The sequence below is a fragment of the Pezoporus flaviventris genome, unplaced genomic scaffold (assembly GCF_033815535.1).
Source record: "Pezoporus flaviventris isolate CSIRO_AGI_PZ_B2104156 unplaced genomic scaffold, CSIRO_AGI_Pfla_v1 ptg000023l, whole genome shotgun sequence".
Lineage (NCBI taxonomy): Eukaryota > Metazoa > Chordata > Aves > Psittaciformes > Psittacidae > Pezoporus > Pezoporus flaviventris.
Genome location: NW_026892571.1, coordinates 7,616,393 through 7,642,452, shown reverse-complemented (window position 1 = coordinate 7,642,452; position 26,060 = coordinate 7,616,393). Strand labels below are relative to the sequence as shown.

At 36.6% G+C, this 26,060-nt stretch overlaps 1 protein-coding gene across 4 annotated transcripts in view; it reads left to right on the top strand.

Annotated features, from left to right (window-relative positions):
- Positions 1 to 26,060, top strand: part of GABRG2 (gamma-aminobutyric acid type A receptor subunit gamma2) — a 66,902-nt gene that overhangs the window by 32,670 nt on the left and 8,172 nt on the right. Inside the window, exon 7 of one of the 4 annotated variants that reach the window (XM_061456574.1) lies at positions 17,312 to 17,525. The exons of the other annotated variants lie outside the window; for them this stretch is intronic. Within the exon in view, the coding sequence (XP_061312558.1) occupies positions 17,312 to 17,328 (17 nt within the window). The 3' untranslated portion in view covers positions 17,329 to 17,525. Of the gene's footprint in view, positions 1 to 17,311; positions 17,526 to 26,060 lie in introns of those variants that run through there. 4 annotated transcript variants of the gene reach the window in all.

The window sequence follows — 26,060 nt, the reverse complement described above, 5'->3', positions numbered from 1 at the left end:
AGCCTAAAGAGTGTTTATCGTTCTAATTAAGTGCCTTATTAGCATGCTGGGAACTGCATTAAGTCCACTATTCCTCAGCCAGACCCATACTCTACCTATTACTGCTCTCTTACATGCACACATTTTCAACAGTTTCTCAAAAGAAAAGTAAAAAAATTCAAGCTTACAAATTCATTAGCAACTGATGTGCAGGCTGAGTACACAAGTTAAATGTTTGAATGCCTGTATTGCTAAAGTAAGTCTTGAGACTTTACGCAACTAATTGCAGTGCTGTGTATAATAGGATTTAGGTACCAATTAATGACTAAATGCCAATGAGCCAAGGTACAGTGGAAGAGGCAATGGGAAGATTCACAAGATCTTGGAAAGAGGACTATACTTCCAAAACTCTTCCCCAAAAGTAAATTTAGATGACAACAGAAAACAGAGAAACCTAAACACAAGAAGGGGGAACTAGAGAATATGAGATTGAACAGCTACAGACAGAAAGAGTTTGGGAACAGTGTTAAGGCATTTGAAACTGGACTTAACTTTTCATATATTCATTTACTCCACTTCAAAACAAATTCTTGTTTTCAGCTTCATGCCCTCCAGTGACTAACAGATACTAGGCTTTGAGAACTATGCTTACTTCGTGATTGGAAGAGAAGAGAATCAGGAAGGATGGCTGAGACTTAGTTATTACAATCTGTTACCTTTTTTCCTGTCATGCCATAGCATGAGAATATTAAAGTACATTTGAGATCTGGGCTGAGTTATGGGCAGAGAACGACAAGGACTGTTTGCATATAAGCTTCATGAGATTTGAGGAACTTGCTGAAGCAACTACATTTATCTGCTGCTCTTCCCTTGCATGCACTGCAGAAACAAGATTAACTGAAAGGGACAGATGTGGGAATTCTACCCTTTATAATTTAGAAAATCCCAATAACAACAGAAAAAAAGCAACTGGACTATTATAAACCATGCTGTCCGTTTCTTATCTGAAGTGAATCATCCTGAATTTTCAGCTTTCAAATTCAAATTCAAATTCATTTCAAACTCAACATTCAAATGTGACTCTCATTTTCTTCAAAAGTCACAGACCAAGCACTAAGAGATTACTAAACTAATGAGGCCCACAGCTGGTTAACAGTGGGGTCTGAAAAGAGTTAACTCTCAAACTTCTGCCCTATGAATGTTTCATTTCATTAAGATGACTAAATAGTCTGTATATTTAATAAGATATTACACATACATATTTGGTTTTTTTTCACTACAAACTACTATATAAACAGCAGTGGTTTAGTTCAGATTATTTGCAATAAAGTACATATTAAGACATAATATAATCTGAGTTATATAAACTGCTACAGTTGACCACGTACACCTGTAAACTGAGATAGGTTTAAGATTATTGTATTATTAAGTATGTCTCTAATCTCTGCTCTGCTCAAACAGTCCATATCGGTCATTTATTAAGAAGCTACCAATTCTCTTGTGTGACCTTTCTGCTCTTAGTAAAAGGTCCCATCCACTGAATGATAGTGAGGTTCTCAAATAAAAGAGGGATGAACTAATGGCATATTCTAGAGATTTTTTTGCCAACTCCTAAAATTTGGATGGATGCTGCTATGAGTAGTGCTTATAAAAAAATTATCAAGATTTACAAAATCCCACTAGATTAGTACTTAATGCCTATCTGGAACATGTGGCACTTTCGGAAAAGGAAAATATGAAAATTCCAAAATTTTTGATTAGTTACTTCAAATAAAGAGGAAAAGACTGTAGGAAGGAATAAGGAAGAGCACAAATACAAACAGATCAGCAGTTGTGTAAAAAATTCTGGGGACTGTAGTAGTCCATAAGTACACATGGACAGAGAATGTGATACTAATGTTGCAAAAAACCCCAAACAAACCCAAACCCACCTTTTCTGGGATGCATTAATCAGTGTTGTGTGTAAACGGGGGAGGAAAACCCACTGTCCTATTCTGAAAAACTAATGTCAAATGGTTTATTAAAAAAGTTCACTTTTAAGGCCAGCATTTTAAGAAAGACAGAGGAGTGCAGGAAAGTATAATAAGTAAAGGGTTTAGAAAACATGCCCTATGCAAACATCTGGAAGCATGGAACCAGTCTGGAAGAAAATATAATTGGCGATTATTAAAGAATTAAAACAAACACCCTGGGTTTAAACCATACCAATAATCAGCACTGCCACATAATATTTAGGGAGACTGCAGAAACCTTGAAGTCAGATTTCTTATTAAATCATACCTCAGACCAGGAGAAAAGGACTACCTTAGATCTTGATGTCCATCAAGATGTTCCCATGAATTTCACAAAATTATTGCACAGACTGCATTTCTACTCACTATTCCACTGTTTTTGCATGTACAAAATACTGTACTATGCAAACCATTTTGTGAACATGTAATTATTCAGGACAGATGGAGCTTCTGGTATTCCCAGTTCATTTTTTTAACTGGGTAGTTCCATTTTTAGCCATGACATTGCCTATTTCTTATTCACACAGCCTGTCCTGAATTTTTAATTAGATACAAAGGCACTATAAAACTAATCAATAAATAACTATTCAACAAGCTACACAGGATCCATGCAACTGGTGAGCCAATATCTGTAAATTCCTTTTTATATTCTTCCTGTTCTGTGTTTTACAGAGTTAATCGGAACTGTGCAGCAGAGAGTGTATTGCTCATAACTGATAAACAGTGTCAAATTGGCAATTAAATATTTATCTTCCTATGCATCTATTAAATCACATAAATAGATCCAGGTCTGGTTTCTGGTTTATCAGGAAAATGTGGTCAAGGCTATTATTTTGTGGAGGAGGATGTATTTGCAGACTTCTACGTGTTAATGCTGTACTGTAATGAACTGAACTGTTGGAAGGTGTGCAGTCCCCAGAGGTTCCATGATGCTCAGAAGTCTTCTCCCTATGCTTCTTTATTAAGTCTCAGCATGATGCAACAGGTGCACACTATATTAGAAGATCTGTGGTGGGAAATAGGCCTGACAGTAAAAAATGGTCATAGGCAGATTGCCACTATGACTAGAAATCCCTGACACCCTCATACACAGCTCCAGGTGCTGGCATGAGCTGATTACAGCCTATGGCATTGTTAGGGAGTTCCCCCTGGGAATCGAAAACTTTCCCTGTCCGAAGATTTTAATCTAGTGAATAGGTACAAGGCACTACTAGTACCAGCAATTTTGCTTTTGGCAAAATTTAAACATACTCTGTATCCACTTTGAAGAGGAGCAAATGATGACATAAGCTTTAAGTCAGAAAGCCCAGCCTAGTATTAAATTGTTCTGTGTATTACTGTTGTCTTCACAGTTTACGAGAGAACTTATCCCAATATTCCTGTTTTTTTGAAAAGCTATATTAAATTTTACCTTAAACAAACTTGCTAAAAGAATACTGTCTCTGTAGGATTCTGAAACATTTAAGCAGTAGGCAGGCACAACGGACTGAAAGGCCTATTTTTACATTTGCTGTTTCAAAGGAAATTCTCAGCTCTCAGCAAATACCTTAAGATAACCCTAAAATATCTGAGCAGCTATACCTTAAAATATTACTCTCAACATAAACATTCTTGTCACCTGGCCAGAAAGAGAGCACTAGGGAGTAATTTTGCTTATAAATTATTCTTTCACCCCCTTTTAAACTCTCCCTTATTTTAACTCACATAAGCCACAGTTTAACATTACTGTATCCAACACATCATTATTTGAAAGAAAATACAGGAGGGCTTAGTTATTTAATTTTCATATACCACCATTATGAAGGCTCACAATTCTGTGAGCAATAGAAGGATTTTTGTTATGATTGTAGTTTATAATAGTTTGATATTGCTGTCAGGGAATACAACCAGGCTAAGGTAACTACTCATGCATATTTTTTTGAAGGATAATTAATAAAACATATTTATGGAATATGAATAACAATATTTTATCAACCCAGATATGAATATCTGCTCAATCATTCATCAAAGCATAACAATTAATGTAAGTTTGCTAAAATTGTAACGGTTGAAAAGTTTGTTCACTGAAAATTAGTCTATATTTCAGGATTATGTCTTCAAAGAGTAAAGTTGTAGTACAGTTGCATCCCTCCCACACCTGTTGTATACTCTACACTTTCTCATCCAAGTTGGTTAATTGTGTGGCAAATGCATCTTTATAGATGAATTCACACGACTGCATAAATGAACTAATTCAGTAAGCAGGCTTTTTGGTTCTTCCCCATCATGCAGACATCCAAGATCTACAAAAGTATGTTCCAGAACTGCAAAAAACATTTATCCTTATATAATCCCTGTGAGGCAGACAAGATGACAGGGACAAGCTGAAAGCTTCCTGAGAAACCAGACAATGAGTCGCAGACAAGAGGGACAGAGGCCTCTCCTGAAATGACTGAGCAGGACTTCAGGCAACTGCATTCAGGGCTCTTCTGTACTGGCTGCTTCAGCCCTTGGCAGCATCCCAAAAGACCTGAGAAAACCTGCACAGCTGCCTTCCCGATTCCTTTATTCACCCAAATGACTCCTTTCGACACCTATCTAGAGTTGTTTTTGAAATCTCTGCGGGCCCATTCCTGTGACAGCACAGCAATAGGAAAATTCATGCCACCTTAACAGTAGAGGCCAAGGAGCAGAGAATTTAACACAAATGACATATCCAACAAGAAAGCCCATGGATCCAAATAATAAATGTAATTAATAGCTCGTTTTGACTCGCTTTTCTGTCCCATGCTCAGTTATAAGCAATAAAAAGGATCCTTCCAGTTTATGTGGCAAATGTAGTTGCACTTCCATAATGTTAGGTGCTGTAAGACTCCTTGTAAAGAGCTTAATGTAAGCAGTGAAAACTGCCAAGCCATGGCAGTAGTGACAAAGCTTGACTGAGGACTGAGGGGCCATCACAGCTCTGGAGTTAATGCAAAATACATCCAGAGAACAAAAAGCTCCTCAACTTCACTATCTCTTTTACAGTCATGGGCTAGATCGGTATGGTTTAATAGGCAGGGGATAAAACCCCAATATTCCTGTGAAATTATTATGTTTAAAATTCTTTGAGATTGAAAGCATCTAACTTTTCTGTTCAGGTTTGTATCTGCATAGCTTCAGGTTTAGGTGTTCAAATTCACCTGCCTCTAACTAAACACATAAAGAGTTGAAAGACCCCTTGAATATTATATTTTATCTTTTGAGAGAGGTTAAAGGCTTGCTTAAAATTCCAGTGACAGTAATTCAGCCCTTTTTTACTCTCAGTCTTTCTTAGACTCAATGTCAACTGAGTCAGCCCACCAAAGTGAAATCATGACTGGCCCTGAAGAAGAGGGTTGCTGGGGCCTGAAACCTCTCTCAATCCACCCTCTCAAGAGTCTTCCCAATTCAACAGACGCTCTTGAGGGTCAAATTTATTTTCCTGAGTTTGTCTTTCTGTAGCTTTGCCATATCTGAAAGCTTGCTATAAGTTTAAACTGAGCTTTAGAAAGGTCAGGTAAAGATAAAAAGGATTAATGTCAACTAACCAAAGAATAAGGGATAATGTGGAATCTTACAAGCATTTGCACTGAACCTAATGCAGGGTAATTGCAAAAGCATATACATGAAAGGCTTGGTTTTGTAGTAAATATGGTTTTGTGGATATAAGACAACAGTGGCTTTAAGAAATAACATTTATTAAATTCATATCAATAAAATAATTAGGTCTTTTAGATAATTTATTTAAGAATAAAGAAAAAACATCATTTTAAAATGTTTTTAATTTTAGGATGAAAATCAGCAGATTAACAGAGTGATTCTATCTCTTAAGACTTTTCCTGTAAATAACTGTGGCGCCTCTAATGCTCCTAAGAATATATTTTCATGAGTACTGATGACTCTTTGAGACACAAAGCATATTAACATCCCCACTCCCTTTCTTAATTCCTGTTTGGTAATGAAATAATGATTCTCCATCTACTCACTGATTTTCACAGAAACTGTCACAATACCACAAAAGAAAACTCACTGTAATTTCACTCTTTGCCACTGGAGCTAGACCGATTTACAATGAACTGTGGCAAGATCTTTGATTCAAAGGATTAGACACAATGGCTTAAAGAATAATGCATATTCACAATAATTTTAGCATTAAAAAAGCTTTGAATAGCATTATTTTAAAGATTTTTCTTCATAGTGATTAAGTATGTTTAAAGTCTCAATTTAAAGAAATACATGATTTATTGTGCCGTTTAAATAATTTAACATTAAGCAATCCTGTGACAAATTGGAGGGTTCCTGAGCACTTCAGCCTTTCAGGTGCAGAGTCACAAGGTAATCTGTGCAACCTGTTCATTGATCAGCACAGCAGAGCACAGCACAACATTTCTCACTGTTTTATTTCTAGAACCTTTTTGTGTTAAAACCCCACATTTGTAGTGCAATGATTTTCAGCTAATTTCTTTCAGAGTTTTTTCCCCTTGGTCTTATATTACTCATCATCTTCTTGCTCTTTCAGTGGAGAAAAATAAGTTTATTGAGGATGTTGGAAGCTGACAGCTTAATGATCAGGATCTGTATAGTGCAGGGGTAGTTCCTTTGAAATAAATTTCTATTTCCCTGGGACACATATATATCCTAAATAATAAACATATGCCTCTAAGGCTGTTTCTACACAGTTAAATCCCCTCAGTTTGCAAATGCAGTTTCTGGCTTCTCAATCTCATGTCATTACATAGCATTTTCGGTAGCCTACTTAGATAAGATGCTGGTTTGTTGGGGGACGTTGTCACTGTATTTGAATAGATGTAATTGAAAGGCTGAGTGGAAGCAAGTCATACATGCCTGCATAACATGAGTATCTGAGTCAGGCAGCATTGGTGGCAGCTAATAATACCCATATCCAGCCAAACATCCCATGAAAAATGCAAATGCAAGCAATTTAACATCACTAAGTTTAAAGAGATCTTACCAATAAGCTTTGATTTTTAATTTTTTTTGTATCAAATAAAACAGGAGAAACAAAAAGTAAATAGACTACGGTGTTAAATGAAAACATCTACAGTATGTAAAAATTTCTAAAAGTCTCCACAACACCTTGTAACTACAAAAAGTTCTACTTACATTTTTAAATGCGCTATCTACAATTCCATAAAACCATCCTATAATGTTGAGAACTCATTCTCACAGAGGAATGCAGCGGCGCAATGTTAAGCATGGGAGTAATGTGCAAATATTTGTCATTATTGTTTAATGTTTCACAAACATCAACTCCCTCATTTTTATTGTTATAATAAATTCCTAATTGTAAATAGCATGTGTTTTAACATCACTTTTTTCATCAAGGCATAATCGTCCTCATTTTCATGTATAAGCTATAAATATGCCACTTACCTCAGAAAGTGATAGAGTCTATTAAGTGAGCTCTTTGTTACTCTCAAGAAGACTGCATAATGAAGGTTAAGGAGCTGCAGGATAAAATTTATGTAATAATACTTCCTTGCATCATGCCCTACATAAGAGAATTTACCAACATGCCACCGCACCCTTCATGTGTGTCAGTGCCACTGATTAGGAATGATCATGAAACTAGTCAACAAATTGCCATTTGTTCTTTCTTGCGTATAGTTCTATGAATAAAAAAAACAGTCAAAACACTATTGCAAATAATGTGCTCTTGCTGACTGTACTCAACTGCTTTTCTTTTAATCTTGAGAATAAGAGTTTGAAGAGGAAGTAGAGTCATATTATGTAGGTAACACAGTTCATACAAGTTGCTTCTGTTCTCTGAGTCCGTAGGTTAAGCCCCTGCCAAAAAAACTCTCTTCATTTACCACCTTCCAAAAATCCTAAATAGGTTCATACCCTGTCCATTCAAATTACTAATAGCAACAACTATTTTACCTTACTTAACATCCGTTCTCTAGTTATGCAAAACACAAAATATACAGTCAATAAAGAATTAATAGTGACTTCTTAGAAGGTTTTCTGCTCTTTCTCAGTAACATTTATTTAAAAACAAGCTAAAACAAGTTGGAATACTTCCAACCACCGTTGTAGTTCACCAAAAATTCTTTTCTTACATCATTGTACCAAACTACTGGCCTGGAACAGAGCTATTAGATTGATCCAGCTGCAAAATCATAAAGTGAAACAGCAATGCCTTGGAATTGCATAGCTTCACTTTGGTTGTACAAGTGCAGTACCAATAACCAGGGCAGTTCATGACAGCATGCTGTCACTTCAGCTATGTTTGCTCTACTGCTAAGGATGTGAGCTATGAAATAAGAGTTCTTGAATAACTGTCAACATTTCTAGTCATCCTGTAATAATATTATTGAATATGAAGAAAAGAAATTATTTTTTTTTTTTTAAATAGTAATTGTCAAAAAACTGTATAACTAGGTTTAGATGAGTTGGGAAGGAAAAAGTCTCTTATCTCTTTCTGTCTGGCTCACCTCATTCCTACTGCCACATCCTTTAAAGTTTATAATGGATTTTTGTTTCCTGGTGTGATAAGAGATTTTTCTCTAGGGGAGAAAGAAAATAAAAAAACAAAAGTTCTGTGAGCAGAGGGGCTTATTTCTTACAGTTTTGCATCTCATGGCTGCACGGCAGAATTCCTTACTGCCTAATGAACATGTACATGCCAACTGAAGCTTTTTCAGCAGCTGAAGCATTCGTTGCAGGTGTTCTCCAAGACATTTCTCTGGAGTCTAACAGGAACCAAATTCATGGCTTAACCTCTCTTGGGAGGAAAAGCGTAAGGGGTGGCTGATGTTGTGGAAAACAATAGGGGACCATTACACAAGTCCCTCAGATCCCTCTACCTGTCTTTTTGAAACTTCGCAGCTTCTGTCTTAATAGTTATAACTGATCCATATAATCAGAATTACAAGCAAGGAGGACCTAGAATAATAAACCCTTTCTCTTAGAGGAAGAGGATAAAAAGCAATACGCTTCTCTAAATTTTAACAAAAGCTTTACCAGTACCAGTTTTGTGGTTTACAAAGAAAAAAAAAAAAAAAGCTATTCAGTATCGGTTTCATTTTTAATTACATTTCACATGTCATTGTAATTCCAACCTCTAGATAGGACTCAAGCTCTATGAGCCAAAATATCACAATAAGAATATTGAGAATTAAACTGAAATGAGGAAACAACTGAAATAATCTGAGATGTGCACAGCCCAATATATTTAGGTCCAAAAATGCCAATTATTATATGCACAGTTCAGATAACAGTTTGGATTTGTTGTGTGGAATTAGAGAGTAATTTTCTATCGTAGACTGAACTTTTGCATGAAGATTCTCTATCAGACTTGAGAACAAATATTTTACATATAAATGTTCTTGAAATAATATACTACTCCTGCACCTCTGAAAATGAAAAAAATCAGCCCAAGCTAGTCCTTCATATACAGAGCCAAAAAGACTAGGCTACTTAAATGAAGGAGCTTTATTCCACCCGTACTAGTTAAAATCAAAGATAAACATATGATAATTGTTACTATGCCTGCCTGAATGCTGTACCACAGGTACCACCCCCATGCACAAATCTTAAAATACAATATAAAAACATATTTAAAGGAAAAAGAAACCTTTCAGAAAAAGACAATGAAGAATATAATTTTTTTCTATGGCAAAACTCTAATTATAATTCCCTTGCTCTGGATATACAAACTTTTTTTTTCTTCCAGATATAATTTCCATGATAGTGGAATTTTAATCCAAGATCAGGGTAGCTTGCTCATAGTAACACAACTAAACAACAAATAGATTGGTTCCCCTTAAGAGATGCTTGAAAGAGCTTTGTTTACACCTGTGTTCATATTTTCAAACACTCACTTTGCTTAAAAAGGTTTTCCTCATAGTTGTTAGGATCAAGAAAAGGGAGGAAAGTAAATCAGTAAAACATGTATTTTTCAAAACCTACCATCAGTCATCTTCTTTTGAACTTATTCTACTTCTAGAAATGATAAAACGTTTAAAATTCATCTAGCTGGGAACTGTTGGGATGCAATTTGAGAACACTGCTGTCATTTCCACAGTGAAAACTAAAAATCATGACAAAAAGCAAACCTCCAACTTCTCCTTTTCACTCCACTGAAGTATTTTAAATTCTTACTTGGCTTTGGCTACCCCTTCTCTTCCACCTGCACTATTTGCATATGAATGGCAAAGCACTTGCTGGGAAATGGGGCTAGCAGACCTGGACCAGGCAGGAGGCCTGCTCCTGGGCACCACGCAGTGCTGCATTTCATGATGGGAATGTTGGTTTCTTGAAGGAAATGCAGTGGCATTTCCATATCCACAGCCTTTCCTGAAAACTATGAGCCCCTTCAAAGCAAGCATTGTTTTGCTGGATGTGAGAAGTTATTGCATGCAGTTTTATTGCTTTGCCTCTTAGGTTTTAAGTATCCTTGTCTCTTATAGCATCTGACCTTACATCATAACTAACTTTGTCTCATAGGGAATCTCTATAACAAGCTGCTCCTGCAAGATAAGGATGATCATTGCATCATTTCTGCATCCAACCTGTCATCTCAAACCTTAAGTTTTTTATGGTAGCAACCTTCATGAATATATACAAAAGGCATCTTAACCTTTTTCTGGTGCCTAACACCAGTTGCAGCCTTATCTCTCCACGAAGTTACAAACACAGCACCTGAACTTCTAAAAACCAATGTAGGAGACATCACAAAGATCTAACTTCCAATGACTTCACCTTACATTACCAATGTGGAGGGTACACCCCACAGTTCTGCAGGACTCCAAATGCATCCTTCTCTGTATGCCACACAGTATTTTAGATGCAGAATTGCCAGTTCACTTCTAAAAGCTTTGCAGGACATAACTTTTTCAAACACTAAAAGAAGAAAGCCTTAAAAAGACCTAGCCCATGGGATTCACAGTGTAATAACCTCACTTTTAAAGAAAGATTAAGAGGTTGCACTTCCTGGCCTGAAAACATACAATGTGATGATATTCACACTGCAACATGGAATGGAGACTCTCAGGGGAACCTGTTTTGCAGTAGTTGTGAATGTTATCCTGAATATGTCTATTTCAGAAATAGTTCTTCAAAGGTCTCCTCTTGAAAAGGTCAAACCATTTAAATACCTTGTAGGATTTGGACTAGGGTGATTACATACATCTAGAAGCTTTACCTTTATTCCTGTGAAGCTGGTAACAGAAACTTCAAGATGGTATCTGTCGTCTTCAAAGAATTTTCTTACCTCCTAAGCTTGATCTGTTTGACTTCAAATGGCAATACTGGTTATAAATTATTCATGAATCATAGCTGTCTCTGAGACATGATCTTCAAACTAAGCATCCTCTTCATCTCTATTCTTCCCTTCAGGCCTGTTGCATGCAGGCCTGTGGCCTGTCTTGCTCTTGGCAATAAGTATAGTTTTAGAACATCATCTCATTTTTTGCCATTTTTCATAGTTTTCTCTTTCACTACCTCTGATACCGTATTTTCTTTTACCTCTGTATTTACTATTGTAACCATAACCTACTTCCTTCTGCTTCAGTGCCTTTTATTTCTTCTTGTTCTATGATTTTAAAAATAATTTCCCACCTCTTCTAATAGCTAAAGAGAATCTGAGTTTGACAGCTTCTTTTTCTTTACTCCAACTTTACTTTATACCCAATGTCAATAATATCCTCCTAGAAAGCTCAAGAGACTAAAAATACACTCAAAAACGTTTGCCACCTCCTTTCTTAGCATATAAATAACTGTTCTATTAAAGCTAGTTTTTTTCCTTTTCATTTCCTCTCCAATCACACCTTAGACTATTTTGCAACACCTACTTTTACCAGCGGATGTTTCTGCTGTTACGTTAGCTGTGATTGTGAACAAGATTAATTTGCACATCGCTGGAATTTTGCACCTGGTTTCTGCAAGACAAAATCCTTATGAAACCAGAAACGATTTGGAATCTGCACACAGAGCAGGCATTTACCTCAGGCAGACTGGTAGCAGGAGGATGGATATAGTGGCTACCTCTCAAACATTATTCCTACAATAGCCTTTTCCAGAGGAATGTCTCAAATTGGAAAACAAATCCATTTCTGATATTTTTCTTTAAAATTGACTTAAGCAGTTATAAAAACCCCAGAAATATGATTCAGATATTTTACTTTCAAAAGTCATATGTGTGAACTCTGGAGCACTCTTCTGCTAATCTGGCAATATCTTACAGCAATATAATGGATTTATCTACTTAAGAATATGGAACAAAATGTTTCTAAAATTCTTCCACATTTCTCATTAGAAAAATAGTTTTTGGAGGTAAGTGGCTTGCTTAGATGTTATAAAGAATGGTTCTAATACCTTTTAGACATTTACGAAGTGTTGACAATAAAAGTTATTCTCAAATAAGTGAGCCTAAATACAGATCAGATTCTTCTAATGAAAATCACTCTGAGCTTTTGTGTGTAGGAGTTATGTTATTTTAAAAGCTTTTTAAAAGTCGCGTATGCAATATATGTGACTTTGCATCATGTATATTACATAAATAAATGATCCTTTATTAAGCTCTAAATCCTAGTAGTGACTATCTTGAAGCAGATACATACCTTCCTGAAACACATACATGTACATGAAAGATGTAACGGGAGTACTCTGCTGCAATATAGGTATTTGCATGGAGACAAGTACAGCTCATGTGGGAGAGAATGTACTTGTGCAAGACAGCATGTACTGCTCAGAAAGAGGGTAGGCAACAGATATATGCTCACTGTGACAGAAAAGTCTGTTCTTCCCAAGCCTTGAATAGACCATGCAAAATAAAGAAAAGTTGGCTTATGAGCAATGCAGACCTCTGTAACAGCTAAGCACAGCATATTTTTCAGGATTCCTACATTTCAGATTAGAAAACTGATTAATTTTGCGTCCCATTCATTCTCTCATTGCCCTTCCAACCACTCTGAACTGGGGTTACTCTACTATGATACACATACACAGGAAGAGCAACTCTTCCTGGTGCAACAACTTACATGTTTATCTTACAATGCAGATGAATACTAAGATAAGCACTGGAATTCCTGCACAAGTACTGGTAAATCTTAAACATGAAGTTAGCATTAGAACTCATTTAAGCAAGGTGTGTGTTAACATACTTTCTTCCTGACTGTGTATCTGGGTAAACAACAGGTTTCTGAAGAACTTGGTATGTCAACAAGTAGAGTGGAAAGCTGACTGGGAGTATTCCCTGCAGAATTCTTCAAGCTTTTCAACACTGAAAGCCTTTATGATAAAACCATGAATTTTTAAGCAACAGAATTATCTTTTGCCATGTAATTTCATTTTAAGTCAATATCCAACAGAGGCAAATAACGGAAGTTTAAAATGTACTTGTGTACTGCTGCCAGCTGTATCTGGCATTGATAAAAGGAACTGAAAATTGTGGACGGTCTCTCTCAATGGCATAATCACTACCTGGTTCATGCACTTACATTTTAATTAACTACAAAATTAATGATTTGTTTACCTTCAACTACATCGGGGTATCCTGTCAGAATCAGGAGTATCAGGAAATTCAAAATTACCATAATCACTCAAGAACCCATCTAATCTAGTGCTGAGCCAGATCCTGAATATAGACAGATTTTTCACTGGGAGGTGCAGGGATTCAATCCTAGACGGCAATGAAATAATGCACCTCTCATGTATGCACTCCCTTTAATATTTTTGTATTTTGTAAGCCCCAATGCATGAGATTTTTATTCTTTCCCAAAATTCTGCTTTGTGAATTTTCATATCATCTTTAGGTGTCACTTTGTTTCCATATATATGTTTTGCATAAAAAAAATTTCAAAGCATACAGCCTGTTTGGTTCTTTTCTGGCAACCCAAGAACATGACAAGACATGAGTGTGACAAAACTGGGTTATGTTTGTTTCTTGTTTTTTAAGGAAAAAAAAAAAAGTTTGAAAAAATGCAGAAAATGTCAAGCCAATCTTTATAGCACTGATTATGGGCTCTGATTTTAAATAGGAATATTAGTGAGTTTATTTTATTTTGCTTATTTGTATGCCCATATCTACCTTGGTAATTTTTAATATCACCAGAAACAGAATAATAATACTTAAACACTTTCAAGTTTCCTTTTGGGTGAGAAGACACAGAACAATTCCTACATAAGCATAAATGTAAGTCACAGTATTACATAATTAAAATATTATTTTTCTTTTCATGCACTTCCATTAAATGTTTCACATAAGTTTAGAGCAAAATCTGCCAGATGTTGTTGAAACACAGTGTGCACATGTTCCAGAGAACCTCCATAGGAGGAAAGATGGGTTTAGAGAAGAAATAATTGTCCTACAGCTGTTGAGTGAGAGAGCTGGGCCTAGACCCTATCTTGCTTGCTGCTTCAAGTGTCCTAATCAATAATCTACACTCCTTTGAGATATTTTTGGGCTATATTGTTTTCCAATAAGACATTTTACTTTGTATCTTTGTTAGGTTCTTGTGCTCAAAGTAATCTTTTATTACTACTCTTCCCTTGCTCTCTGAAGCCCATAGCATTTGGCTTCTGAACTAAACTCTGAAGAAAGTTGAGTTTGATGTGTATTACTTTTGCTTCTTGATGTTTTGCCTTCCAGGATCTCATACCCGGGTGAATTTCAGTCTTTTCTTGGTTACTTAGATTGCTTTCCTGGGGGTTTAAAACTAACTATTCACTGATGAAATCTCATAAAATATTAAAAAGAAGCCAAAAATAAATTGAATTGAAGTTCTAAAAAAACCCAACCAACCAAGTGCTGGAAGTCAAGCAATCAGGCATGCTGTAATCCTCCCAGCATCCCTCAGGCTCTTTGTTTATGGTACTGTCTTTCCAGTAATCTCCCTGTGCATTTAGTGGAAGCGAGATGCTGGTTCAAGTGGTACTTGTATAAATATTTCTTCTGCTGGGGGGGGTTCAGGCAGAATGCATCTGTGAAATCTGTAGCTCCCCTGCAGAACACTGTCTCCATGCAGTCATGCTTTCTCTCCTCTGGAGAAGAAGTAGAAGAAAACATACAGTTTTATTGCAGCCTCAGGTTATGTAATGCTGTCTCCTGGCTCTGAAAATAACTGGAAACATCAAGATCAAAGATTAAATGTACTGTATCCTCAAATTCCTTTTCTCTCGGGATGGAAGGCTTTCAAAGGAATTTCAGAATGACCTTTGCCATGCAAGACAATTTATAGAGATGTAAAAGCAAATCCTAGAAATGGTGTTTTATAAACTGCGTTAGCTCTGTCCAGTCATTTCAGCAAACAGGACATGCACAAAGCTCATTAAACAGTACTGATTTCAAGGGAGTTTTCTAACATGTCTGTAACACTATTGCTATTTAGGCCAAAAGTATTACTTTCTTTTCTTCTGTTACGTCATTCTCTCATTAGGCCTGTATCTAACTCTCAGCCACTTCTGAAATTTTATAAAGCCTGCAGAAGAGTACATAGAAGGCACGAAGGTTTTCTGTTCAGCCAGTATGGGAGCAGTTCTGCCCACAGACTCAGCCACTGACCACAAACAGAGCCTGGTGCCTTATATAAGATTTATGACACTATAAAGAGAATTGGCCCTCCTAAGATCTGACTCCCTTTGCGAGTTGCCTGTTCCTTTTGGATTGACCATTTGCCTTCTACTTTTTTATTTCAGGTACTTCATGTCAGCAGTTTTTAACCTAGGCCACCTTTAGCTTAATTCCCATTTTTGCATCTCACATTTATGTCGTTACCCCTGGAGATGCCCACACTCACTTTTCACACAAAGCTTTTGCAGTTATCTAGGAAGTCCCAATATGTAAGCCCATGATATAGTGCAAATGTTGTGCTTTACCACCTCTGTAAAACAAAACCAGCCACCATTTGGTGCTTTTTAATGATGCAAACTGCTGAAAATTTCAACATGCTAAAATTTACATAGGTTTGATAATTCTAATTTCATGCCATTTCATCATCCTTATAGCGTGTTTGATCTAAAGTACCATCACTTCATGCTGTGAAGTATGGAAACCACTTCTTTCCTATTCTCCCTATATGTAAAAGCAGACAGGGCTGGGTGTTGCTAGGAAGTGATTGTACCATCTGGATACCTTGAAATGAATGAAATATCATAAAACATGCTTCTTATTTGCTCACATTGGTGATTTCACCACATCTCAAAACCTTCATTATTATGAATTATTATGATAATAGGTCAAATATCCATAATTAATCAAGTCATTGCTTTAAACATGCATGCACCTCTTAGCCAGAGGTGCATAAATATTTTGAAGCAGACAGCTTTTTCAGATAACAACCAGACATCCAAAAGGGCCAAGGACAAAGGATACCCAACTGTTTCAGGCACAAGAAGATTTCTAACAGCAGCATCACAACTGGTTGTGTTATCGCAAAATTGTGGGTCTTCGCTCCCTCACGTTACTTGGGATTTTGGTCATTCTCACATTTTCCAATTTTCTACCACAGTAAATCAATCAGGTTATTTAGAAACCTCACTATTCCTAATGATTCCTAATGATTCAGAGGTGAGATGCTGAGCTTTCATCCCGGGCTGATGCTTCCTAAGCAGGAGGGGAAGGTAGCGGGAAAGGGAGCAGAAGGTTGTATAATTTGCAGATTATTTACACAGTGGAGCATAATGGTTCACTCACAGCAGTTGCAACCTATTACATCATGGTGCTGCCACATCTGAACACTAATCCTGCACAGTAAAAATCCTGTGTTTGCTAATGCCAGTGTAGTAGCTTAGCTGCCATCAAAAACAAACAAAAAATACCAGTTGTTTGTAATTATGTCCCAAAATATGAAAAAATGACATCACATGCAAATATACAGGGTCAGTAACATTCATCTTCCCTTTGACCTTCATTGCTAGAACCTCAGAAACAAGCACACCTAAATTTACCTTCAATCCCTTCCTACATTTTCACATACTGATATTTTTCAGCAACAAGAAGTTCTTAGGGTGAATCTTGTCTCTGTGAATTCAAAGGGAAGGTGGGAACAACAGTAAAAGATTTTAATTACTGTCTAGTGACATTACATTCTTTCCTCTATAATTAGACACTAATGAGAAACGGAACACATTCTGTCAAATGAACTGAGAAAACAGCATTTCAAGTGGAATGAGTGGCCAAGGACCAAACAAAATTTAGAACTGTGGGGCAGAAAGTCATGTCATATATAAGGAAATTTCATTTGCTTGGATGGCTGTAATGATTCATCTCATTTTGCAGGAGTTTCATCAGCTGGGTTGTCATTACACACAAACATAAACTAATTCCAGTTCTCTCCTCCCTGCTCCCGCAGGAAATCAAGGTGTTTGATATCAAGCACATTCACATAGAGACATACACGTTATTCTTTAAAAACAGGAAAAGAAAACAAAAAGAGAAAATCTCCTCCCACCCTCTGCCCCCACCCTTCTGTGCAATGTAGTCAGGATTCATCCTTTGGAATGTAAATTGAAATCCAGGCTTGCAGCTATCTGAATCCCAGAGATAATCTTGTATAAATGGACTACAGTGCAAGCTCTGTCAAAGTCTTAATATTGTTTTGCCTCATTACATAATCAAGCTCTAATCACTGCTTAGGAATGGGTATTTAGCACTGGGATGAAATCACAGTGCAGTTGCTACACTGTACCATCCATGACCATGAATCAACCCATTCTTTATGCAATGCCCAGGCAGAATGAGTGCCAAACATCAGGTAGAGAATGGCACCGCTTCAATCCTTCAAGTCTGTTACAAGCAAACATCTACAATGCAATGACAGATTTTCCTTCTTTCTTTGCCCTAAAGGCCAAACATTCACTGTATTTTATTCACATCATGACTTCCCTATGATGCAATAGTGGTATTTTGCTGTTGAAACTCAGAGGGAAAGAGATTGTTGAGCATTTCTGAAAAGGAAGAAACTTCATTATTTCTTGAAACTGTCTGGCCCTTCTGCAGTCTAAAAATGAGCCAGTGGAAGAAAAGAAAACTGTGAAGGACAGAAACAATGAAAAAAGTATTTGGCAAAGGAGATAATGAGAAGGTTTCATGGTCAGATATCTAGGGTACAGCTCTTTCTGATTTTGCATTTCACCAGACTTCTCATTTCTGGCTGTGGACACCAATAAATCTCACAAATATCAGCTTATGTTCTGCACTGTGATCAAGTTTCCACTGTATCTTTATGAAAATTCACTCATGCTCAGTGATCAAATACTTCTGCAAAAATTATTTGCCTGTGATATATGTAAAAAACATGGACTGGAAGAGCTCAGATCAACTCTTCATGCAATAAATGACCAATTTTAGAAGTACTGTTTACTTAGTACTAAACTAGGCAACACTTAAGGACTTGCTGATCTGTTGTAAGAAGAAAAAAAAAATAAAAAATAGGTCACTTCAGGTTTTATACAAGAAAATAATTTGAATAGGTTGAACCTGAATCCTCACAGAAAACTGTGTGTTTACAACAAATATTGTGTTTTCCTCATACCACTGTAACGGTGCAAGACATCACACTGAACTGCATTCTGAGGCTGACTCAGTACGCTCACCAAGACAAGTAAATTGCAAATACAGACCCTGTCAAGGCAAGAAGAGAGATGGGGACAAAAGTGAAAGGAAGATGTATCAGGACAAAGACACTAATAAACTATTTCTTAAACTAAGATTTTTCATCCTAGATTAGAGCTGCAGTGTACAATGTAGACCATAGGCTGACACAGCCCTAACGTGAGACAGAAAGGTCTAACTCTGCTCTCCCATTCTCCCCGCATTCCTGCCTTTCCTGCAGGCAGTAATCCAGCTGCTGCTGAGCAGTTCTGGTACCATCACCTGTTTTGACATGAATGAGAAAAGGCTTTGCCCCTGTTCCCTTTTTGTTTTAATTTTATTTTTCCACTTGTAGAAGGTTTTGAGTCACCCTACTGCCCTCCAGTATGCCAAAAGTGGAAGAAGGGCACACAGTCTGAAGAAAACTGGTTGTTTTGCAGGGAATGTCCCACAGGTTTACCAAGTCACTATTCATTATTACAGAAAATATGTATGCAAATGGCATTAAGCATGACTTATTTTTTTAAAGAAGGATGCATTTAAGATTTTTTTGGTCCTATTTCCTATTTTTATAGTCAACACTGATCCAGTAGGTTGCCATTTTAAGAGTTAGGGAGAAAGACAAGTACTGGATTCAGTAACATTTGGGTACTTCGCTGCAGCTCGGAACTGTAAGGCACTGAACTAATATACAGCAAGATGCAGTAATGCCAGATCTAGGAAAATAACAGAGAACACGAGAAATCTGAATATTGCCCACTTCAACAATAAACCCTTTGGGTCTGGAGTCATCTTGGTTTATGTGTGGGTACACCATGAAACAAACTGGTCAATGATTAGAGCCTTTCAGTTCACTTAAAATATTTTAGACATTTAAATTTTTTTTCCCCCCAAATTCATTTGGTGTAGGTTTTTTATTTTTGTTATCATTATTATTAATACAATTAATTCAGAGTGAGTTTTCTTAGAGTGCTGAGAACAGTAAGCTTACAACAGAGTTCCTACCTTAAAGGAGGTATTTATAGGAATCACATGTTTTAATGATATTGCCATGTACCATGACTGAAAAGAGGAGAATTTTCCATTAAACTATTTACCTGTTTATTCTTGAAAAAAACAAACCCCCAAAACCCTGGACAACAGTGATAGTGGTGATCTCTGCCTAAATGAGACTGCTGGCCATGTTAACAGTACAAAAGAGAGAACAAGGATGTTATCTATTAGTTATTTATGAGGAAAAGAAGATAAATTCTGCTGCCACAGTTGTTCGTCATTAACAATTTATGCAGTTTATACTCATTACTTGTAGCACAAAAGGTAATACTTTGGTAATATTTGTATCATACAAGAGTTGGGTTAGTTCTTACAAGTGCTCCTCTATTAACAGAGCCATACAAGTCAGTGATGCCATTTCAGTGTTTGTCTAAACACTCAATAGGGAGAATAATTAGAATTTTAAGATTAGGTTTTCCCCTGGCAGACTTGCAATCGTTTCTTATGTCTATTCTGAAGTGACAGTGCCCTCCTGTGGCACCATTTTCTTACGTTTGCTTTTTTTCCTACGTATACTCCATCCAGAAAGAGGAACTGCATAGGGTTTCCCATAGATAAACAAGTCATTTATTTATGCACTTGTTTATATGAGTAAATTTTGAGAGTAGGTTCCATTTCTATTTCATGTGGTTCTCTAAACATTTCTTTTAAATGTTCTTGCTCTTTTCTGTATGGTTTCTGCCTAAAATTAGGAAAGAAAAACCTATTGGAAATCTGGAGAGCTGGTGCATGTCTGGGTCTATGTGAACCTCTATTGGCCGCACTAACAAAATTGTGACTATTAGGTACCACACAAACAGTGACTTGCTCTAATCCTAGTCGTTTGTCATTTGATCAGTCACTGAAGAACAAAAGATGATCATTTTAGGAGAGTTTGGCTCATGCATTTGTCTTTTTCTTCAATTTTCTCAGCAGTTTCACAAATCCATTTAAGTAGAGGAAAATGTCCAGTTTTAAAAAGATGTAATAAGATATTTGGCAGCATTTTTCTGCCAGTTATTGATTCATCAATATCCTCCTATAGAACTTATTTTCTCCACCAATTTTTGCATTTTAGGCATCAAAAGGACCAGATTATAAACATGAGAGTTAATAAAACACATTATTTTTCATCCTACAAAACACTGACAAAAATATTTAAGGTAACCAAATACTGAAGGAAAATCCTTTTCAGACCCTGGGATAGAACACATCCAGTTCCTAGGGGAGGAACTCCACAATGCATCTCCCTGACACCATGGAGACAGCAGGAGGTGAGGATTTTTTGTGCTGCATACTTTCAGCACACAAAGAAATTCTAGAGATTTTAGGTAGCAGAGTGTATAATGAAACAAGTAACTTTTAAGAAGTACAGAACTCTCTGTGCCACCCATCTGTTCTTGCTGTGCCGCCCTTCAGAGTGGTGTGTAGCTTTGTACAGAACAGAGACAGCACTGGGCTAGTCAGAATAAAGTCTACTTTTAAACTCTCAAAAAAATTCTCATGTGTATGGACACGTGTCTATGCACACATTGGTAATTTTCCAAGACTTTTAACTTAGCAATGCAAGATTTTCACACAAATGGCCACATGTAAAAAGACCAGCCCTTCAATACTCCACATATTCAACAGAAATTAAGCAATTTTATCCGCTCCCAAACTCTCTATGAGAATGAACTGAAATGACACATAGACACATACATAAAACTTGACCAGGTGGCCAACACATAATTTTTGAAGCTCTTCTGCAGTTCTTTTAATACCTTAAATCCAGCAGTAAATCTAGCAATTTTTAAGAAAACCTGCAAACAGTATCTTATAATAGTAAACGTGAGACAATCTTAGCTGTAAGAGTTGCTACCTGAACTCTAATTAAGACACCAATTTCCTGTGATGTTACAAAGCTGTTCTTTCTTCAAGCATTTGTACTAGCTTCCAAATCACTTTGGAGTACAAATTAGAGGCTTGTTTCCCCAGTACCTTACACTTTGCACAGTCACTTAAACATGCATAAAGAGAGTACTAATGGGTATAATTTCCCATTCACTTCGCACAGGTATAAATGATTCCACAACCAGGAAGCAATGAAGGATCACACCCACTGTGCTGATTAAATCAGTTTAGTGTTCATTCCCTCTGGCTATGCTTCCTGGCACAACTAATTCCTTCTATTGAACTTTTGGGATTTAGGCCAGGGCATATGCACAGATGGTTCCTCAAGTCAGAAATTCACTTTCCCTACTGTCTAACAGAGCCTGAATCCTGGTATTCAAACTACTGTATCATAAAGTGTATGGTAGGAGGAGCTCCCCAAAACTTTCACTGACTGCCTTGAGTCTGTGTAAATTAGGATGTCACAGGACTGTTAAAAATAAAACTTTCTGAAAGATCTTACTAGGCTCATGATGACTGGATACTGATGGTATGCATCTTCTTTTCAAAATAACTCCTACTTCAGAAGTGATTTAAGTCCTATGCACTTCCTCTGTGTGCAACAGGGATTACTGACACCAAGAGCAATATTCAGCTTCCCATTCAGAGTAGCAGAATGAAACTCAAGTCATAACCCTGCCCTGCATCTCATGATCTTCCAAACATAAGTGTCAGGAATATGAATTTAGTAGAAAGCATGATGACTGTTTATACATGTGGATAAACATGACCTGGACAACATTTTCCTGGGGGTCTGCATTCCATTTTAAATAGATGTCATTGAAGAAGCTGATTAACAGGTTATTGCACCTTCAGATGAAAACAACTATGTCTCAGCTATAGAAACACAGATGAATACAGAGAAATAGGAGAATTATGTATATTCGTAAACAGAGAGAGATGAGATCTAAATATATTTAGGATGAGCTATTATACTCCTCCATGTAATAAGAGGTTTTTTTCCCCAGGGAAATTTTTTATTTCTTTAAAAGTTGAAAATTATCTAAGTATTATTTTTTAGACATATGTAATAGCTATATACATCTTGGAGAGGACAGCAAGACTGTAATGTCTCTGGTGAAAGGCTAAGTAATCCAAAAATCTTCTAATTAGGATGCCAAATATTAAGTATTTAAGTATGTTGTCTTACAAGGATACTGCCAGGTTGTATTATCATTCATTTCTAGAAAAATCCAGAAGTATATTAGCCCTCCAAACAGCAATCTGGCAGTCTGAGAAGCTTTCTTGCTGTAGTAGACAATAAAGGATATAAACAAGAGTCAGAGCTCTGGGAAAGAGGATGAAGTAATAATGAAAAGATTATCAATTTGCCAAGTGAGGGCTAATGAATGACACTGTGCTGAGGATAAAGTCTGGCCATTTTTTACTGAAATAATGCCTCAGTTTGACAGCTCCATACAGGCATCACACCAGGAGTGAAAACTCACCTGAGGCACAGAGATGGTCTGAATATAACAGAGAGTACTTAAGCTGGTCTCACCTGAAGAGCAAAGAATTCCATTAATAGAGTCAGAAAAACAACTGTGGTTGAAACCAGGGCTGGGGCAAGACTCCATCATGAAAGATGTGATTAAAGTGAAATACTGTTAAGTCCATGCTCCCCAGAGGAGTTAATGCATTTTACATTTAGGATGTACATGTTCTGACAACTGATACTAGGTCCTAAATGGCACATCTTTGGTCTTATGTTAATTTGTATACTCAGAGTACCTTTCTTATTCAAAATCTCAGAAGGCCTGCTGTTTTATCATTCCAACATCACTTACATAAACTAGGTAATACCAGCAAGATGCTTCTCTGGAGCATGCCACCACTTAGTCCCGTTTTCCTTAGTGCTTTATTTACAGCTGTTCATACTACTTGAAGCTAGAAGAGACATTCAATACATAGCAGAACTATTGGCTTGCTTTATCTTGACATTTCCTAAATTGTATTTGTTACTATCACTCTTACCTTGAAATAAATCATCATTCCCAAAATCCCAACCAAGAAAGGTAAGAAATAGACAAAACACCTCTCTGAGGTATTAACATTATTCCTTTCCTTAGTAAGAGTCTCTGAAATAGTGGGATTTACTCCAAAACGCAGCAGTGTCTGCAGCACCAGCAGGACTTTGGATTAGAAAGCAACATGTATTAAAGGAATTTATGCATCCTTCAATGATTCTTCAGAGTGGATAATTCTACACTGTCTGGCAAGTTAGAGTTGAAACTGAAATTTCTGTTTCCTTTGATTTACCTGCTCCATTAGTAGGAACCTTAAAGCCTGTATAACATTTATGCGGTTTCTTATTTCTTGAAGCTTTCAGTAAAATGTTTCCAATTCTACAAGGCATGAGAAATAAGGTCTGCCAGAATAATTCTGCAGATTTTGTCTATGAATATCAGGAGCTGATACAGTGTTTCCTATGGATATCATCCTGGAGTGTTCTGGATTTTTTACATATATCTATTAGGGAAAAAAGTGTTTGCATAAAGGAAGGTGCAATAATGTTCGTGAGGGTTGAACAAAATCTAGAACAATTACATCGACTTACCTTCTGCAGCAGGTTAGCCGAGATATGCTATTTTGAAATGTAATTGGTTAAGAAGTCCAGTATTTAAAAGAAAAAAAATACAAAGCAGAAGGAATTGCGTTCAACTCGATATAAAACACTCCTACCTGGAGCATCTCCAGTTTGTGTAGCAAATGTTCTGTGACAGAACACTGCTGTTGCTCTATGGAAATGGATTGGTACATCTTTGAGATGACAGAGAATTAAAAGTAATGCCTCATTGCTGCTGAATGAACTGAGGCCTTTACAAGTTACTTAACGGTTTAAAAGTTCTACATTACATTTTGAAGAAAAATCCATTCATTTTAAAATTAAGCAGAAAATATTGTAAAAATGATTGTAATAGCTTACTGTATAAAATCCACTCCTTGCATTAAGGGAAAAATCAAAATATTCTCCACAGAGACCAGATGACAACCACCAAGAGACAAACACAATAAAACTATGTGGAAACAGCCTATCAAATGGAAGGATTGAGGCTGCTCACCCAAAATATACATATATAGGGATATTCCTATGTTATCCACGCCACTCTCTGGCTTGGCTTGCACACACTATTATTGAAGAAAGGTCATGCATGAAGTCTTTACAGCATGCCTTGGTCTAGGTCATCTGGACTCATCTGCTTGCTTTCTCAGCACAGGTGCTGAGTTTTGGATTTGAACCCCATACCTGTAACAAAGTGCTGGTTGTGTACTAGATTCTAACATTTTCCTTTCTTCCTGAATTAAAGATTCTACAAATCAATAGGGCTAGTATTAACCAAAAAGCTGGACAAAAAGACCTGTCCAAGAGCAGGACAAAAATGTGGATAAAACTAGTTGCCTAGGATCTGATATAGTACTTCAACATTGAAGTAGTATGATTAACATTGAGCATGAAAACAGCCTTCCCCTTTAAACTGTTTGAATGGAAATAATACAGATGTAGCTTAAAGTAATACCTACCTTTGTATAGCAGGAGAAAACCCTGATAGCATATACGATAGTAATAGCATATATGAAGACAAATCGATAAAAATTCCCAAAATTGACAAAATGAGAACTTCTCAGGAAGTTAACAGATGATCCAGAGGGATGAAGAATGAGTCATATAATTTTATATGAGCCATATAATTTTATGGCTTCAGTTTTACAGTGTTCCTGATCAGTGGTATGGTTTTTGGTTTGTTTTTTTTTGGGGGGATGGTGTGTTTGTATCATTCAGGACATACACATATAATGCAAACTTACATGTGAATTAACAGGATAAACAGACTGTAGTTACTTGAATTGGTTGCTCACATTCAGCCGTATCTCATAAACCACACATATATAATTTGGTTTTTAAGTCTTTGATTTAACTATAAGATATTGTAATTAAAGTAAAACCAGTTAATCCTTGGGATGTGGACATTCATATTGAAAAAAAAAAACCAACCCAAAACCCCCAAAGAAGCACCAGTTGGAAAATTATCTCTGAAGTTTCTTCTGTGACCAGGATCAAAGGAATTATTCTGGGAGAAATTAAAATTTTAATTATGCCTGAAAACAGAGAACTCACTTGTAACTAAAGGTACTGATCTAAGCAGAATACACATTTGTCACAGAGTCTCTTTGATAATGCTGGAAAACTATCTTACTCTCAATTTGCAAATCCTATTCTGTTGCAGTTTGAGACTTCTCTGGATTGCCTTTCACTGAATTGCAATGAAGTCTTTTGTAGTCTGGGATTCTGTAGTTCTTTGCAATTAAGATTTCCCAGGAGTGCTGTAATCTGAGGATGAGAACTAGGTTCTTTTAGTTTAATAAAAATACATCTAAACCTGAAGCTTTGCTGTACTCCTGAATCCAGATGGAATTTACTTAATAGCTTGAAAGGGAAAAACAACTGGAAAAAGAATCATAAAACTACTGAATGGGAATTACGTGTTATGCACAGAGTAACATATAGCGTGGCTTTTGGGGGGCACTTAGGAGGTGTGGGCTCA